The sequence below is a fragment of the Setaria italica genome, chromosome III, assembly GCF_000263155.2.
Source record: "Setaria italica strain Yugu1 chromosome III, Setaria_italica_v2.0, whole genome shotgun sequence".
Lineage (NCBI taxonomy): Eukaryota > Viridiplantae > Streptophyta > Magnoliopsida > Poales > Poaceae > Setaria > Setaria italica.
The window spans coordinates 22,584,351-22,604,867 of NC_028452.1; the positions used below are offsets into that span (position 1 = coordinate 22,584,351).

At 42.6% G+C, this 20,517-nt stretch overlaps 1 protein-coding gene across 1 annotated transcript; it reads right to left on the reverse strand.

The window, feature by feature from the left end:
• Positions 1–12,886: 12,886 nt before the first annotated feature.
• LOC101768101 lies at positions 12,887–13,794 on the reverse strand. Its single transcript, XM_004962177.4, has one exon. The coding sequence runs from the start codon at positions 13,720–13,722 to the stop codon at positions 13,084–13,086; it is 639 nt and encodes a 212-aa protein (XP_004962234.1). The 5' UTR covers positions 13,723–13,794; the 3' UTR covers positions 12,887–13,083.
• Positions 13,795–20,517: the final 6,723 nt, after the last annotated feature.

Here is a 20,517-nt window from a genome sequence, read left to right on the forward strand (position 1 = left end):
CCCTTTTTCTTTCCCCCGGTCCAGCACTCTTTTCCCCCCAGATCCCCCTTTCTCTCTTCTCGTTCTCTCCCCCGGTGGCGCCGCCCTTGCGCCATCCCTCCATCGGCGCCCCTGCGCCATCTTTTCTTCGGTCGTTTCCACTCCCTCCGACCCTGCGCCATCCCTGAAATCATGGACGGTTACCGTGATTTTTTTTCGCAAGGGGCCTCATCCTCGGCAGGTCCATCCTTCCCTCAACCCCATGGCGTCCCCGATCCCGATGAGTTGGAGCTCCTGTCCTAATGGCCTGAGCAACCACGGGCAGCTCCTAGTGTTTTTGCGGGGAGGGTTGGGATGGAGAATCTCGATCTCAACTCGCAGCAAGAAGAATTCCCCTACATCGATGAGTACTCAGCATTACTCGATCGTGGAAGAGGTCGTGCCGAAGGCGGGAGACTAGGCTCGTTTCAACCTCCCCGTCAAAGCGCAAGTGGTGTTCCAATTGGCCGGGGAAGGAGTGCTACACGAGGTTGTGGCCGTGCCCGTGGAAGGAGTGTCAGCGCTTCACATTCGCCGCCCGTAGGTTCACATTCTTTCCTTCATCATGATTATGGTATGGTTCATTTGTACATGTATGACTTGTAGATATGTTGTACATGTGTTGTCCAATGCTACTGTTGGGAGAATTAGAACAATTTAGACATGTTCCAATGCTACTGCTAGCAAACTGTTAGTTGTTTGTACAAATGTTGTAGATGCCATGTGTTGTGCAATTCTAATGTTGGGAGCCTTCAAACATATTAGGTATTTGTCGAGAATTTACAAATAATTGTGATTTAGTTGTGTCACTCAATTACTTATTTGACTCAATTAGAAGTTCAAACAAGTCCTCAGAAGCAATTAATCAGTTTAGTTATTTCTGATTTAGTTTTTTTAATGTACATTTCTGATTTAGTTATTTATTTGACTCAATTACTTATTTGACTGAGCTACAAACTATCAATTCTGATTGTGTGCAATTGTAATGTACATTTCTGATTTAGTTATTTCTGATTTAGTTTTTTGTCTGTTTCATTTAGTTATTTCACTCCATTTAGAAACAATCACAATTCAGTGTGTCCAATTATGTTGTGCAATATAGTTATTTCCTAGTGATTTGGAAACTATCTATTTAAGTGTGTGGTTACTGTTTGGACTAATTTTGAAAACTGTAGGAGCAATTCCTCCCCTCCGTCCACCAGTAAGGGAAAGGTTATCTCAATTCAGTGGCTGCAGACGTGGCACATCTAATTCAGGTGCAACAAACTTTCCATCGTTCATGAACACGGTGGATGAAGAAGAGATGGATGAAGAAGATGTTGACTCCTTTCCTTCTGTAAGCATTGTTATCTTAGCTACCTCATTTAAGGTCATGTGTGTTACATAAGAACAATTTGAGCTATATTTTTCTTCCCATGTTATGTGTTATCACAAGTATGACAAGGCAAATTGGAGCGCAGAAAACACTAGTATTTTTTGTGAACTATCTGTTGAGCAAATGAGGTTAGGAAATTGCCCAGGTGGGAAGATGAATTCTAGGGGTTATAAAGAAATTGCACGAAAATTCAAAGAAAGGATAAACCTGAACCATGCCCCCAAACAATTCAGAAATAGATGGACAACATGCAAGAAACTTTATGAATTCCATAAGTTTGCAATGTCACAGTCAGGATTAGGTAGAAAAGCAAATGGTGCCATTCTAGCTGACGAGGAGTGGTGGAAAACAAACATTAAGGTATTCTGGTTTCCTAAAGAAATTTCAGTATAAGGTTATATGTTTGTGAAAGGTCTTAATTGTTGTTTCATTTTGTATTACAGAGTTCAGAGTGCATGATATTTTCAAGATATATGCCACACTATATTGATGACTTACAAGAGATGTACCAGAAGGTGGTTGTGGATGGAAGTTCGTCGACCGTTGCTGGAGATGTACCAGAAGAAGCTATTGACCTTGAGTAAGATGGGACTGATTTACCAGAATGTGATGTTATGTTTGAGAAACATGGAACTGATGTCTATGCAAGCCTAATAGCAGTCGCAAGAGGAGTTGTAGCACAAAAGATACAGCATCTAGTCCGCCAAAGAAGGGGAAAAATTAATTTCTAAACATATTCAAGGGCCTTCTCCACACAGTGAAAGCTGACAGCTCTGAAGACTCAAACTCAATAAGAGTGAAGATGGAGTTAAAGCTGAAGCAGAGGGAGATGGAGATGGAATACAGGAGGAAGGAAAAGGAGATGGAGATGCAAGAAAGATGGAAAATTCAGGAAAGGGAAGATTATGAGATAGATCAATGCATCAATATGGCAAGAGATGTGGAGCTTTAGATGGTACAGAAGAATTTTTCATGGCCACTAAGTTGTTTGCAACAAGATACAACCGAACTATTTTTTTCAAGATTAACACAAATGAATCAAGGTTGACATGGCTGAAAATGAAGTGCATCAGAAACAAGTGAAGCTACTGGCCACTAGTGAAAGTTGTTGCTTGAGGGGAACCGAAAATAATTTGTGAACTATTTGAACTATATTGTTTTGTGAACCCTTGTTATGTGTGAGACATTATATTTTGTGAACCCTTATTATGTGTGCCATCTGTTACAGTTGTCATCCCATTTGTGTGCCATCTATTACATTTATGATAAGATTTATGTGTCATGTGTTGTATTTGTGAGCCATTTTAGTTTTTTGTGATTAGTGTTCATGGAGTCTGATCAATTTTATTTTGTTTCTACAAATTCCTACTTTTCACTCTTCATCGTCGTCTGATTCCGATGAAGAGTTGCTGAGAAGAAGGAAGAGGAAGTGTCGGGGATACATCCCTAGTACCCGCAAGGAAGGAAGAAGTCAGACTCCTACTAGGATTCCCCTGTAATCCGACTAGGACTAGTCCCGAGTAATCCGACTAGGACTCCTCCTTGTAATCCGAACCTGTCTAAATCGTGTTCCTTGCGTCACCATTTGATTCCTTGATTCTCGACGACCCTTACCGCATAAAAGACCACCTAGGGTACCCCTAGGCCGGTTGCCGGTCTAAAACACCAACAGGAAGAGGAGGCAACTTGCTACTATTTGTGCAGCTTTCGGTATGTATTATTACACCACATACCTAGACAAAGCTAAATATAGGGTTGCTAACCAAACTGGTTATGAATGGGTTGTTACTACACTAGGAAATAGGACATCTTGCTACAACATGTTCAGGATGAGTAGGGATATGTTTGATAGGCTACACAATATCCTAGTCCAATCATATGGGTTAAAGTCAACAAGGAGGATGACATCAGTAGAGTCTTTAGCTATGTTTGTGTGGATTTGTGGTGCCCCTCAAAGCATGAGGCAAGCTGAGGATCGTTTTGTTAGGTCAATTGAAACATGCAGTAGAAAGTTTGAGAAAGTATTGCGTAGTCTTTGCAAGCTAGCAGGTGATATCATTAGACCAGTGGACCCAACATTTAGTATTGTGCATCATAGACTGCAATCACCACGGTTCTCCCCCTACTTTGACAATTGCATTGGAGCAATAGATGGACCACATGTGCCTGTTGTTGTGCCAGTGGACAAGGTTGTCCAACATACGGGACGACATGGGTACACCAGCCAGAATGTATTAGCAATATGCAATTTCGACATGAGATTTACTTTTGTTGTCGTCGGATGGCCTGGATCGGTGCATGACATGAGAGTCTTCAAAGATGCATTGATCAAGTACGGCGACAAGTTTCCTCATCCTCCTGAAGGTGCTTCCCTATTCTATGTCCCAATACTTGTCACAATAGCTATCCATTGGTTCAATATAACACGAAAATAAATTATTGTGCAGGGAAATTTTATCTGGTGGACTCTGGGTCCCCAAACAGACCGGGTTACCTGGCACCATACAAGGGTACGAAATATCATATCCCAGAGTTTCGACAAGGACCACTCCTAAGAGGTAAAAAAGAGCTTTTCAATTATGCCCATTCATCACTAAAGAATGTGATTGAGAGGTCTTTTGGAGTTTTGAAAAACAAATGGCGTATTTTGCGTGATTTACCGGCATATCCAATGGCAAAGCAAAGCAACATAATTATCACTTGCATGGCAATTCATAACTTCATTAGAGAGAGTGCACTTGCTGATGTGGACTTTGAGAGGGCGGATCATGATGAATGCTATGTGGCACCTTCGGACGCATCGTCGTCACAAAACAATGCGGATACTAGTCAACACGGGGACGAAGATCAGAACATGAACCAATTTAGGGATTGGATTGCCGATGGACTCTTCAGTAGATCTTAGCTTTATTGCTTTGTAACTATGTTATTTGTACAATGTTGAACAACATTTGATTTCAATAATAAATTTGGCTCCCAGCACCGTGGCAGCCAAAAGAAAGCCCGAACAAAAACAGGATGCTGGCTCCCAGTCCTGGAATTGGCGCAAAAATTCTTCTGGCCCCAAGGGCCAGGAAGCTTCTGGCGCCAACTTCTTCTGGCGCTAAGGGCCAGGAAGCTCCTGGCGCCAGGGACCAGGAGCTGGGTAATTATTAGGGGTAGAGGGAAATGGGATGGCAGGGGCAAATATGTCAATAGCAGTCTCATTTAATGCAGATAATCAACCCAAACCAAACACCTAGAGCTAAAAATAAGCAACTACAATAAGCAACTTTAAGTTGCTTATAATAAGCAATTGAAACCAAACAGGCCCTTAGACGGCTACTGTCTGCAAGTCACGTAAAGGTGAAACTTACAGCTTGTACAATAATTTAACTTTTAAGTTGTCTGCAAGTTATTTAATTCATTCAAATCAAGATGATTAGGTATAAATATGATCTATGTATGTCATTTTGTTGCATGTTCATTCAATGCAATGCATGCTGCCTCATATTACGGATACATGAATTTGATAGGGAAGCATTAATATAATATATATTTATAATAATTGATCTTTGCAATACATAATATGATAATATAATAAAGACTCAATATATTAGTCATAAAGACTCAATAGATTACTCATCTAGGTCTAGTTTTCCTTGCGGCCATAACGCTGCCAAATATACTCAACCAAATTGTTCTTGAGTTGCCAAATATAGTCAACCACGGGAATTATTATCTTGTAGAATTTTTTCTAGATCATCACTTCTCGGAGGACACATGTACTCCGCACCAAAGCACTCTATCACTCCTTGGGCAAATTTTCCTAAGCACAGTAAAGATATGCTCGCTGCAATCTTCAATACCTCATCAAGTTGGTCAGCCGGTGAGCCATATGCTAGCATTCGAATAGCTGCAATACATTTTTGAAGGGGTGAGTGTCTATCTCTTTCAATTGCATCCACTCTTCGGGTGAAAAAAAGGATCCCAATTACTGAGCTCTGACACAATTCCGAGGAATAAAGGTTTCGACATCCGAAATCTGCTACGAAACATTTCGTCGGTGTAGATAGGATTTGCAGAGAAATAATTTGCAAAAAGATCATCGTGACCAGCTTCTCGATTACGTGGTATGTAACTTCTCGGCCCACTTTGGCGACAAGGACGGTGAGGTGGTTCAGATGATTCCCCTTGAAACTTAGCCTTAATCTTGTCACTGATTTTCCTCCGAAATTTTTCTAATCTTGTGTTCTCAGCAATGAAATCTTCAAGCTTGTATACCTCCGTTGGATCAAAATCTTCATGTTCAGCGGACAGACCCTCATCTTCTTCTTCGATGGCTTCATCAGGTGCTTCATCACCAGACAGGGCTCAAGTTGCAAGGCTTCACCAGACAGGGCTTCAGGTTCCAGATCTTGATCAGTGGATTCAGTCGACATTGACAGGAATGTGGAGAAAAGAAGCATCTATGCACAGTAGCATGGCCATGTATTTATACTGGAATATGTCACAATAAGTACAGGTTCACACCTCAAGCACAGGTTCACACCTAACGTTACAGATTTCACACCTCAAGCATAGGTTCACACCTAACGTTACCTAAAGTCCTGCAAGAAGCCAGTTCAATTGCAATTAGAAACAATTTCGTTGAAGCTTCCCTGAATCAAATCAAAGAGAGAGAAAAAATTACTTTTTGTATACTGCAATTAGAAACAATTTCGTTGAAACTTCCATGAAACAATTACTTTTTTATACTACAGTCTCCAGCCATAAGCTCATACTCTTTCCCTCTTCTTTCGTTTGGTATAGCTACCTCACTTGCTTCAAGCAATGTTCACATCCTGGAGAGAGAAAAATCACAATCAAGTAGCGCATACCTTTGGTGAAATCAATTTAAGAAAAAACTTATAGAAGAATTCACATGTTACAACCAGAGTGAAATCAGGCTGATTGATATGATCAGCTTGAGGCAAAAGGTATCTAAGTGACAAAGAACTATTATGACCAAGTGAGTCCAAGTCATCCGGTGTCGGGCATGCATCCTAGGCCCACGAAGTAGACCTTGGACGGCCCACTAAGGGACGTACTCGGGTATGATCAGGACAAGGGATAGGCGTATCCCACTCGGACTGGTCAAGTATGTGTATGGAAAACCACTCGGGCCACACCGAGTAGAACTCTATAGTAGTACTCGACTAGGACTCAGACTTATAACCCTGCCCTCCCGTGCATATAAGGGCTGGCAAGGACCCCCCTCAACCAGAACAACTCTAGTTTATCCAAGATCAATACAAACCAACACACAGGACGTAGGGTATTACATGATCTAGCGGCTCGAACCTGTCTAAATCGTGTTCCCTGTGTCACCATTGATTCCTTGATTCTCGACAATCCTTACCGCACAAAAGACCACCTAGGGTACCCCCTAGGTGGGTTGCCGGTCTAAAACACTGACATCCGGTGAATGCTGGAAGCCAACATAACGACGCTCACAAAGTATGAATGCTTGAAGCCACGAGGAGCACCCCCAATTCAGACATTTATCAATACTCTCGATGAATTCAAGGAAACAAAGCCCTGCTCACGAGTGGAGGTAACTAGTTTGGTTCAGACGTTCAGTCAAGTCAACCTACATCTGCTCCCCCCCAAAATGTAGAAGCGAGCTCACTAGAAGACCACGGATCTCACCCACATCCATCCTATGAATACTTGGGACTATACAGAAGGAGCCACCAATGTACTCGAATATGAACATCCCATCGGACACCGGATTGATTGATTGGTTACCTGTTCGTGAAGAGCAGGCCGAGGCAGAAGCTCCCGATGTAGAGCAGCAGCACCCACCTCCTAGCCACGCCATCCATGCCACCTCCCTTCCTCCAAATCATGGCCGCCGCCGCACTGCCGCCAGCAGCGACCACCGCCGCCTACTAGTCGTCCTCCTCCTTTGAGTCTCAGCTCCCGCAGCAAGAGGCGTGGCGCGGCGGCGGCCCAGGTATCCGGCCTCGCCTCCGGTCGGCATCCCGTGCGGAGGAAGGGGAATCGGAGGAGGTGTGGCGCGGCGGCAGCCCAGTTATCCGGCCTCACCTCCGGTCGGCATCCCACGCGGAGGAAGGGGAGCCGGAGGAGGATCGGTTAGAGCAGCGCAGGCTAATTTTCATGCTTGATCCAGAGGTGCGCTGATGGATTGTACAACGGGGCATAGAGGTCGTCGCCGGGTGTTGGAGCACGAGCCCGCACCATTGTCTCGCGAGACGATGGCGCGCCCATCGCTTGGCTCGAACGAGGACCTTTTGTAAAACTACCGGCTCGCAACGGCCCATTGTACGTGCTCTTAGGGGGTGTTTGGTTCTAAGACTAAAGTTTAGTTCCTATCACATCGAAGATTTAGATACTAATTAGAAGTATTAAATATAGGTTAATTACAAAACCAATTTTATAAATGAAGGTTAATTCGCGAGATGAATTTATTAATCCTAATTAGACATGATTTGACCATGTGATGCTACGGTAAATATGTGCTAATTATGGATTAATTAGACTTAATAGATTCATCTCGCGAATTAGCCACGGCTTATGCTATTAGTTTTATAATTAGTTAACATTTAGTCCTTCTAATTGGTATCCAAACATCCGATGTGACCCGAACCAAAAATTAGTCCATGGATCCAAACTATTGAGTTGTATGCACCAACCAATTCAACCCAAAAGCTTAAGCTGATAGGAAAAGATGGGCAATTTACTTTTACCCAACACTCCCCCTTACGTGCAGGCTCCCTCAGGCCGCATGTAGAAATTGGAGTAGGCTGCAATTATTTTATTTAATCGCGCCCACTAGGATTCGAACTCGAGATCTCTAGCTCTGATACCATGTTAAGTTGCATGTACCAACCAGTTCAACCCAAAAGCTTAAGCTGATAGGAAAAGTTAGCCAATTCACTTATACTCCAACACTCCCCCTCACGTGCAGGCTCCCTCAGACCGCATGTGGAAATTGGAGTGGGCTACAATTATTTTATTTAATCGGTGGGCAATTCACTTATACTCCAACACAAACACTCCCTGACGCCGTAATAGAAATAAGGATATATCCGCTTTAGAGAAGAAGTATTTTGGTCAGCATATATGATTTCACTAGATCTCAAATGGATTCAAAAAATGGAGCAACATTGGCTGGAGAAAGATCCCCTCCCTGTATTGTCCTTCTCCACAAAAGATCTCTTGCAAATTCCAATGCTACCTGCTACGCTTGGCATGTCTAAAGTGAGTTAGCTTAGATGGCATGGCATGTCTAAGGTGAGTTAGTTTAGATGGTATTAGATGCTTTTCAATTCTCGTAATCTTATAAAGAGGCTCCCCCTTTCTAGGTGTTTGCTGATTGTGAATGTTACCGCTATTAAACTGATATTTTTGCTGGTTCAAAATGAAAAATATAGAGCTATGCCTGCAAAAGGTTAGATCCTTGCTGCGGGGAAGAAGGATGATTCTTACTTTTGCTTTGTCACTCGTGATTCTGACGGCTACAGAAATGAAGAACAATTGTTTACCTGTTTGGTGAGTTTTTTTTTTGGCAGATTGGTGATAAGGAATGAAAGTGGTAAGTATTCGTTCGCCCGACCGAAGGGGTCTAGTGCTCAAAATAGATAGTTCATATCTGAATCCGGGTGTTCAATATCTGTACCACATCCAAATCTGGAATCTCAAAGTTGGATATTTAATATGTGAATAGGATGAATATTAATATTCAATGTATCTTGTTACTATTCATATCTGAAAAAATATATGTACTCATATCCATAAATATATGTTCATATTTGATACGTTTTCATCCCAAGCCGACAATCATAGACATGCCATTCAATTTGTGGTCAGCAGTCAACTGTTTTTCAGTTCTATTTTGGCTATTGGCTTAACAATTATGTGCGCTTCAGGACAAGAACATTGTGACGCAACAAAAAAAATCATGTTGCAAAAGTACGATAAGGCACCATAACGAACAGAGGTGGACTCTGCAAAAAAAAAAAAAACTCCTACCCCCGCAAACCGCCTTTTGTTGGGCCCTAGTACCTTGGCACGGATGAGCTTTCTAGGCAAGCAGGCCCACGTGTCAGTGATTAGTACAGGGAAATATGCCACTGGGTACAGCCGTACAGGGAAACTCCTGCAGCCCAATCTCACTTTCAGCCTATTTATTTACCTGGCCCAACATGTGTTTCTTCCACGGAACCAAAAGAATAGAAGTGAGTCTTGCGGGCCCAACATTTCTATCTTTAACCATCCATTTTTAAAAAAATCTATAATTTAGCATAATAAGATTTATGTTCTTAGATCCATCACAAGAAATACTTTCACCATATATATATTTCAAATGTTTTTTTTAAAATTGACGGTCAAAGCAGATAGAAGCGTTTGACTTATGATAAATAATTTGAAACTTTGCAAACTCAAGCTAACAACCTCAAACCAGACTCAACAAATTAGCCTCTTCAACATTCTCTAGTGATATAGATTCACCTAGTGTAACTCTAGGTATGGACGGATCAAGTGGTGGGGCGGGCGGGGCTGAAGCCCTCCCCTACCACCGCTCAGACAATGGAGCCCCTCCTTAACCTCTTCATGATTTTTTAAGGAAGAAGGAAGAAGAGAAGGGAGGAAAGAAAAGAGAGAAGAGGGAGCCCATCCTAAACTCATAGGCTGCATCCGTCATGGACTCTAGGGATCAATTGTAAATTTTATACTGAATCAGAGGCTGCTAGTGCCCGGACGTCCGACGGGAAACTCCCCATCGGACGTTTCGTTGCAACACTAAAACAAACCGCTTGCAACATTGAAAATTCACGTTTGCAATATTCAAAGATATATGAAAAAATAGTTCTATCTATTCCTGTGCAGTAAGTAGTGGTGGCTCTAAGAATCTCTAATAGCTCTGTCCTCCAGCATCAGTATTTGTTTCATGCAATATTTTTGGTGCAAATCATGGTAGACCTGGTCAAGTGAAACACTGAAAACAAAACACTGAAACACAAAAAATCAATAGATGAAACATTAGAAAGCCAACATTGCAACATTAGCTGATGGGGAAACTCTCGACCAAATCACTCGTTGCATGGCGCATTTGTTGCAACATTTCAAATCTCAAGCTGAAACATAGAAATAAATATGTTGCAACATGGAAAAATAAAAGAAATTCCCAACAAAAATTCTCATGCTGTATATATTGAAAAAGTTGTTGCAACATTATAATTACCTGTTGCAGAACGCCAACACACTTGCTACGACATTGGAAATTGTTGCAAAAATCAGTGTGCTCAAGATGGAGCACGAAGTATGAGTAGCCGTCGGCCGCTGCCACCGGTCCGTCGCGCCTGCTGGCCGCCGCCGCCACCATGCGCGCCCCGCGCCTGTAGGCCGCCGACCTCCGTCCCCCGCTGCGTCCTGTGCCCGCGGATGTTGGCTGCCACGACCGCCGGCCTCGCTACCACACCGTCTGCTTGTGCGCGTCACCGCGCCCCGCGGCAGCCGCCGCCGCACCTGTTGGCCATGCTGCACGCTCCTGTGCTAACCTCACGGGCGCCCGTGTGTGCCACGCGGCAGCGCAGCCTAGAGAGAGATGAACAAGTGGTACAGGAGAGGAGACAACCATCAAACAGCAGCTGCTGCAGCCACACAAGCACTTTGCATCAATTAAAAAATAGCATAATATAGACAGCCGAATGACTGTCTGCAGCTATAAAAATGTTTGATCCGATAAGAGATGGGAATGGGTCCAGCAGAAAAGCATGCAAGTGGTTAGCATGGACGGGGATATTATTTGTCTAAAGGAGGTGTTGGCGGGTGACATCTCGCGAGCGAGGCGCATCCACGTAGCATCCGAAATTTGATTGGTGCGTCGGACGTCTTACTCTTAGCATTACCGAGAATAATTCTTCTCTCTAACGAAAGGGGGCAAGGCTGCTACCAATGCATGGCAGCTGCGATTGCGTGCACAGCCACACCCGTATGCCAACGGAGTTACTGTTGATTCGTTCTCTTGAGAACTCTTCTTTCTTGTGAGAGTGATTCATCAAAGACACTCTTTATTGCCCACCACAAATTGTTCTGCGCGCGCAGATGCGTGAATCAGTTCAAGATTAGGTCAATATATGATTGCGCGGAGCTTTATCGATCCATCAGGTTAATAATTTTCCACGTAATAAAGTGGCTTTCAGCTCGTCCGGGGCAGTTCCCGCCGGCCGCGCACTCCCGGTCAAGCCCGACGGCGATCCATCGTGGTCGCCGCAATAAGATTCATCGTGAAAGGCGTGGCCACGGATCGTCCAAGATCTTTATCTGTGGAGTTTGTGAGTGACACGGTGTAATACTTACCTACCTTGGAGACTGATTACTGCCACAGATTAGAGGAGCAGTACTGCAGGATGGATTGAGTTGATTTGGAGATTAGATTACGGTTGACGTAGCTTTTCAACTTTGATGATGAGCAAAGGTCAAGGTCAACCCATGGCACCGCTTATCACTTATCACTTATACATAATTCGAATCTGTTTGGTTTGTTAAAATTTCTCAACTTTGCAACTAACTAGCATCCATACATTCAGCTACTCCATCTCATGTTAGTCAAAGCTACCCAAAACTTAGGCAACTAATTTTGTATGCCAACATTTGGACGGGAATCAAGCGCTTATACAAGACTTTTGCAAATTAGATAGCATCGAAAAAGCTGTCAAAAAAGATAGCATCACTAAAGCGATAGTATCAGCAAGCAACTTGAACCCCGGGAATCCCAATGGCAGAAACTGTACACAAAATTTCCCATTTCCGTAGAAAAAAGCAATCAGGTTTCCACCCAAAACTGAGCGTGCCCTTGTACTCATCAGAGTTGGAGTATCGTGCATCATCGGAAAATCCATGGTAATATTCGTGCTCAGCCAAAAAAGGAAAAACAAATCAACTCGTTCCACAAGCCATTCAGGTGTCAAGAAAAAATTAAAAAAATCACTCCAATCAATGCGACATGGAACCGTGGATCCAACTATTAATACGAGGATGTCCAAGAAAAATTGGCACAAAAGCTTTGAAAGTAAAAACAAATGCATATTTTTTTTTGCGGCTAAATACAAATTAAACTACTAGAAAACACAATACAACAAGCCGGAAGACTTATGCAGACCAATTGAAAGGCCTACGGTAGCAAATCACAAGACCTAACGCACAACAAATCGAAAAGGTTACTGCAACAAATTGAAAGGCATACCGCACCAAATCGGAAGCAATGTTTTTCTTAAAAGAAAATCTACCGCAACAAATTGAGGACTATTTGCAGCAAATCTCAGTTTAAATGAGGGTCGGTGCAGTTTTGTTGTGTTGCTCCAAATCGCAAGTTTGTTGGTTTACTCCAAATCTACTCTGTTGGCTATCAGTATCTGCAATGCCGAATGTCAAGTGGAAACTCATCTCTTAGTTTTAGATACAAAATTCGTTTTCTAAGCAAAATTCGTTTGGCTTAGCTGCAAATGAAATGCAATTTTTGTCCATTCATTCATTTGCATCCGATCCACTCATCATCTGTTGGCCGGAGAGAAAATTAATGAACTAAAACTAAACCAAATCTAGCTATGAACATTGCATCCTCCCCCTCTTGTATGAAGAGGCAACAATCAGGTTAAATTCTATCCCCATCTATCTTGCAATCCATCCATTTGCATGTGCCGCTATCTTGAAGAAGCCTTCGCCAGCTCGATCAGCCTCACCGGCGACGGCATCCTCCTCCTCTTCTCGGCCTCCGATATCGTCTCCAGCCCCGGCGACCACGGCCGCTCCGCCCGCGCCCCCACGAGCTGCATGTAGTGCTTCTTCAGCTCCGGCGTGCTGCACAGTTGCTTCGCCGCCGCGCCGCACTTGCCGCCGCCGCACGACGTGATCACCTTCTCGATGAACTCGGGCACGATCTTGATGAGCGGCGCGCCGTCGGCGCCCGTGACGTACTCGAACGGGGACGCCGCGCCCCCGGCAAGGGGCACCTTCGCGGCGGGGGACGGCGAGAGCTTTGCGAGCGTCGCGGCGGTGAGCGCCTGGCGGCAGGAGAAGCGCGCCGCGGGGAGCACGAAGTAGGTCCGCCCGGCCACGAGCCGCTCCCCCGGCGGCAGCGCCGGGACCGGCAGGCCGATGAAGAAGGAGTCCGCGGCGCAGACGAGGTGCTGGTCGGGGAGCTCCGCCGCGACGTCCCCGGCGGTGATGCCGGGCCCACGCTCGTCGGCCATCCTCGCCGACCCGCCCCAGAACACCAGCCGCGCCGCCTCGCCGCGGGCGGCGGACCCGGGGCACAGGCACGGGGAAAGGCCGTTGCCCATGGCGAGGGAGAGGGATGGGGAGCCTTGATAGAAGCTTCTAGAAGCTGCGGAGGCGCAGAGATTGTAAAAGGCGCTGAATGGTGGCTTGGGGAGGGGGTGTCGTGTGGAGATGTATTTATAGGGGAGGGTTGACCAGATATGGGTTTGACCTTGGAATGGTCAGAGCTCTGTGTTTGATTTCTGTGTTAGCTAGAGGGTTGACCAGCGATATAGTTATTCAAAATCAAAACAGTCGGCCTTAGTTAATTGCTAGTGGGAGGCATGTGTGTATGTCAACGCCCGATTGGGGCCGAGATTTAGAAACTTCTAGTGTGTTTGCTTGTGTTCATCCTAGAAAGGTGTCGAGGCAGTAATTGTGTTGCCATTTCAGAATTTGAAGTCCGATTTCATTCCTCTCTATGTTACACTTTAACTTTTAATATCCCATTCATATTCTTCCTAAAAAATATATCATTATAATCGATAGTATATCTAAATACTTTTAGATGCAAATCCAATAGTACTAAGTGATATATAATTTAAGCTATATTTTTTTGTCAAACATTGAAAAGTTTGAACCTTGATGCTTTATAAAAGAAGATATAACACTAATCAGAGATTTTTATTATCCTTGGGAGGAGTGCCATTAAATCTGGTAGGTGTTAATATTTATTGCTCTATAACTTCAACTACCTAACTTCTACTACCCACACATGCACACTTTTGAAAAATACTAGTACTATTTAAGGGTAAGTTTGTCATTTATTTACCTTATGAATTGTTATGACAAACTATAAAATAAGTGTTGCCAAGCAAAGGGTAAGTTGAAAGTCCGAACATTGTTAGTTAAAAGATGACTTTTTAATCGAAAAGGTATTTTTCTTAAAAAAAAAGTCAGAATAACATATTTAAGGATTGAAATCTATACAAAAAATTTTAAATTTCTGTTGTATTCCTAGACATCCAAATGTTCTTGAAAATTCCAGATGCAGTTTATCTTATTCAAAAATTGCTGACTATGTAGTTTTGTGCAGGTAAAGTTCATTGACCGAAAGAACACTTGGGCCTTACTTTCCATGTAGTGGGGGTTGAGGAAATAAAAGGAGGTCGGATACTCAGATGTGAGGTTGGATACGTTGTTATAATTTTTTTTTTGAATTTGGAAAAAAAAGAAAAAAAAAACAAGTCCATGTTTATTGAACAATCAAACTCTTTCATAGCTTGGTATTGTCCTTCTATCTCAGCCAAGCTAGCATTCTTTTAATAGAGAATAAAAAAGAGATTATTTGTTTCCTTTTCTTCTGTTGTACAGTACTCCCAATAATACAAGGCATCCAATGTTTCGAAATTTATCCTCAAATATAAAGTATTGTAGGCACCTTTAGATGATTAAGGGTGGTATCTGCAACTACTATTAACTCATGGGTACATGCATCTTTTGATACTCCTGCTAAGATATCATAAAATCTCTAGAATGCCTTGCATTTCAATTGTAATACACATGATTAGGTCAAAAGTCAAGAGCTTCCTTAACTGGTGAAATACTCTCTCCAACAAGTCAGACTGCCGACAAATGCTTCGGAAATAAGATTGCAGTCACGGTTATTAGTACGCACGAATCACGAATCCCCAAATACCGAATTTCTTCCCGATGACATGTTTTCTCACGTCATGGATACCATAATCAAGTATTACTCCTGTTATTGTCTACCGATGTCGGTGTTGACCATCATGTTCATTCAAAGGTGGACGTCATCCAGTTATCTTCCGAAGAAGTACTGTGGCTTCTTTGCTTAACCAATTTATTCCACCGTACGTGCGTACGTAGAGACGTCGCCGTCGTATGTACGTACTTGACTCGTTGTCGTGATGAAAAGTGATCACTGCGTACGTGGTGTGTCCTTAGCCTTTGAAATCCGTGGTCCGTCCTTCTGGAGATTATTAGCACGTGCGGTTGGTAATAGCCTGCAGTACGGTCAGCAGCAGGCCGGTTCCACCACGTGTTTCGTGTGCTGAATCAGCTCCCGCAGACGTCCTTGACGGGCAAGGAAGCAAAGGCTGCTAGCTCCTCGCCTCGTCGTCCCGGCCAGGCCAAGTCGGCAAGTCCTCCGCCAGCAATGCGCATACATCGACTGCAAAAAGTAACCAAGACCGCCGCAAATGTCGTCAAATAATGCGCCGCTCCCACCCGGCTTCGTAATCCGGGGGCTGGATGGTTTTTGTCATTTTTCAAGCTGAGTCCTTCAGCGTGTTTTGCGTGGGCATGTGTTTTGCGTGGGCATAAGACTAATCCCAGTGCAGGTTTTATAGAGGTTTCATGCACATCAATTAGGATGCCATGTCAGCATTTTTATGATGTCGCAGTGAGTTAATAAGGAGAGAGGTAACAGGGGTTTCATCTAGATGAAACCATGTATGCACAGTTACCAACACAGTTTATGTCTTGCATGTAGTGCATATGAAACTACACCATGAAATTTTGCATTGTAGAGCTAGTATCAAACACAATTTTATTTTCATGTTGCTTATGTGGCTATCTCGGAAACATCAAAATGAAACTCTCCATTGGGATTAGCCTAATAACCGTGAAAAGGGCTATAGTCTTGGTACTCGCACGATCCTTCCTTACCATTTCACGTACACAGCAAATATGATAGAGTTAGATATACTTTCCTTTTAAAGTAACCCGTGGAGACTTTTTAGTCACGGTCTATAACACAAACCCGGACTATTTTTAGTCCCGACTCCAATTAATTTTGAGATTTTTGTTAAGGACCGAAGGTCGTTTCTCTACTATGTACGCAAGACTAGGTAGCGTAATTGACTAATTGATTGTGATTTTCTTACTTTAGAGTAAAAAAACAAAAAATTCTATGGTTCTCTTTTTTAATTATTAGTACTATACACTCTATCGCTTCCTCCGGTCAGTTTTAGTTGACGTTTCAAATAAGCAGGTAGGACTAAATGTAGGTCAACATCCAATGTCAAATAAAACTGACGGGAGGGAGTACCTTCTTTTTTTCTTCAGAGTAGGGTACACGGGTGGATCTTGTTCACCTATATCATTCAAATTGTACTCTTAAATTGCAGCTCTAACTTTTTAAACTTGGTTTCGGGTATCATCTACATCCTTATACTTTCAAAATCCAGATCTAGCCCCGTAAGGTCTTGTTTGTCACAACTCCAGCTGCTAGAACTAGATTGGATATGTAATTTGAACACTAAAATATCCAGATTGGATATGTAATTTGAAGACTAAAATAAAGTTTAAATATCTATATTTAGTCTAAACTATGGATAAAATGATTCATCTAAATGCTCATAATGTACCTGCAATTCAAGTTTCAGAAAAAAAAATTGGAGCTACAAATACCTAAATCCAAGTGATTCAAAAATGTTGTGCCAAATAAATCTTTGGATCCAGATGTCAACGTGATCCCGATGCTATCAAAATACAGTGCCATCCCACCAGTCAGAAATGATTGGATCAAATGTTGTGGTTTCAAGCAAACCATTATTTTCATTGCCTCCTTTATTTTCTGTCTGGTTTTGTTGCCCTTTGGCTTTTCTGGATCCCCATATTTTATTTCGTAATTCATAGTGTTCATGTGGGATTAGTATCATTCAGTAATAATGCACATGCAACTTAGAAAAGTTAAATATTATTTTCCAATGATACAGTGACACTAACATTGAGATCTCGTACACTTGGCCCAAATAAGCTTTCTTCATAAAACAAATTTGAGAGTTTGGGACAAGTTTAAGGACCGTCATGTGCATTCTGAGAATACCAGGACTATAATAAAAACTTGGGATAAGCTTAAAGGACCACTAGTGAAATTTACTCTTAAGAAATCATATTCTTGACGTTGTTCTCTATTGATGTCTTGCCTTCTTCTATGTGCAATTTGTTCATATTTTTGGTGCATGAGATTGTTTCATTCAATCAAACACACATCCCAAGTTTTTTGCTTCCTTTATAGCAATTTTGAGCTTACTCCCATTGTCCTAAGATATAAGGCATACTGAGTGTTTTCAAAGTCAAACCTTTTTAAGTTTGACCATATTTATGAAAATAAAATCAATATTTATAACATCCAATAAGCATCATTAGATTAATTATGAAATATATTTTGATATTTTACTTATATGACATGTTACATATTAATGTTACCTATATAAACATGGTCAAACCTAGAAAAATTTGACTAAGAGTGCCTTGTATCTCAGAACAGAGCGAGTAAGCGTTAAGAGATGGATATAATCCCGTGTAAACATGGTAATGGGCAGGATGAAAGATTAAATGAGGCAGCCATCCGCTTGCTCACTTTTGAAGCATTCATTTTTGTTCTCTCTCATTCCAGTTCAGAGTCTACAATACATATTTTACTTTTATTCTAAAATTGTACTCCAAGGCGACACGGATGGCTCCTCGCAGCATACTGCCGGCGGGTCACCTTTCGGCTCCATCCCAACCCTTGCCGCTGCCAGAGAGGCTCGCCGGAAGTCCACCAGCCGCGAGGAAGGCGGCGGTAGGGATATCTTCTCTAGACGGTGAGCGCTCGTTGCCGCGAGCAGTGCAGTTCGTCACGGTGAGCCATTGACCGGATCCGTTGCCCCATGGCTAGATCCGGAGGAGTGCGGCGTGGTTGCACGGCATGGCGGTCGGAGTGGCTTGGAAGCTCAGCGTGGCTGCGCAACTCCTCCTGGTGCACAGGGGCTGTGCAGAGGCATGATGATGGGAAAACCGACAGTCTAGTGCCGTGTCAGCAGAGACAAGTTTATTTTTAGCTTAATTTAATATGACAAAGTAAAGTAATACAGATAATGTGAGTCCATACTTCCATAATTCTTAAATATGCATAAAAATTATGTTAATTACATTTATGTAGATAACACCCTGATTAAGAATTCCAATATGATGAGTACATGAGAAGAAGAGATTACATCATATGAGTATCCTATTACATACCTACGAAAGAAAAGTCCTAAGTCTAGCGTCGTATAGATGAATGCTATTCGTAGACGCCGTCTCTTCATGCATAGCACGAGTTCATTATTTTTCACATGCTCAGGCACAGTACTTGGCACTCATGCATGATGTAGCATAGATGTGTACTCGCGTACACATATGACTTGCTGCTAGCTTGTTTCAACGCTTAGCAAACCTGAGATGCAAGGTCTTTGACCCGGGATTATATTCATCACCCTCTCATTATTCAGTCGGGAGAGTGACATGTCCAGAGCGGCCTTGTCTCCTGCCATCCCAAACTGAGAAGAGAGCAGGAAATGCGGGCCCTCGAGCTTCCAGCCACGCCCATGTCCAAGGGGATGCTAAGCGTCGTCAACAAGACAACAACGCACAGACTTCTAGGAGAAACCCTCCGATCAACAGTGTGTGTAGGTGATCACAATGTCAGCTGTACCATATCCTCGTTTGCTGCTAACCGTGAAGAGCACAAGGGCAGCAGAGATTGGATACAGGAGAGATGAGACGAAGCACAATGCCATTCCTTGTCCGAAGCAATCTAGCCTTGGTATACAGATCACTGTACATAATGCAAAGTTGAGTGTCCAACAGCCGAAACAATATGGTGTGGTGGAGTTCGTATTTAGTCAGGCTACTCCTAATGCGGCCCAATAATTCAGTAGACGTCCCGAAACGAATAGGCACCGTCATACGCTCTGCAAACAGGTCATGCATGCTTGGAGGACCAATCAAGGCAAAACAAATACAGCCACCATAACCATCACGCGGGTCCTTACTCCTTAAGTAATGGAATCCTGCGTCGTCCTCCTGCCCGAGCCACATTTCGGGCTTCATCCTTTCCATGGCGACCTAAGGAAGGTATTGCCAGATTTTTAACCATTTCGTGGGGATTTCACTTATTTTAAGTGTTCTAAATGTTAGAAACTTTATGGTTAGTATACAGAGAGTTAGAATTTGTGATTTTTAGAATAAGCTACAATAGAGAAATTTTTTATTTATATGTTATATATGTTTGAGCTACGATTTTTTGGATGCTATATTTCGTATTAGGTAAAGAAATTGATCAATATGAGGTTAAAGGAATAATAGAGAAATTAGTTTCATAGTTTAGTCCTTTACAAATATGAGCTAAATAAATTGTAGGGAAAAAATATAATTTGTTCATAGTTTAGTCATTTGCAAATATGAGCTAAATAAATTGTGGTACATAGAGATAATAAGATTAAATAGAGATATCTAATTTGTGATTTTTAGAATAAGCTACAATAGAGAAATTCAAGGAGACCAAGAGACCACTGTATACTCCTTCTTATCGTGGTTGATCGAATCGCGGTCTATATCCTGAACTCTTTGAGGAGACCAAGAGATCAATACACCAACCTCATAGTGATGCTTAACAGAGCATGGGCTCGCTTCTATCAACATCACTCAGGTGAATTCAAGGTGTAACTTGATATCAAGCCTGAATTCCCGGTATGTATTGAATTTGCACATCTGTGTCACTTCCTTGAACACAACAGATATTTCATAAGTTCTTTTGCGATATATACAGTGTCTGAGACATGACCCAGGGAATAATTTATGCGGATACTACGTATGTGAGTTCATCCATAGCTTTGTAGGTCCCAAGCGTGTGACCGACCACGAACTCAGAGTACGTAGACAAAATTCTTAACAATATATTAGTTCTAATTGTGTAGATCTATTGATATAATATAATAACCTTGCTCAATGATACAGATGATGCACATGAAGGAAGCACTCCTCGAGATGGAGAAAATCAGGGCAATTCAAAAATAACTATGTGGATTTCTTATCGACGAGGT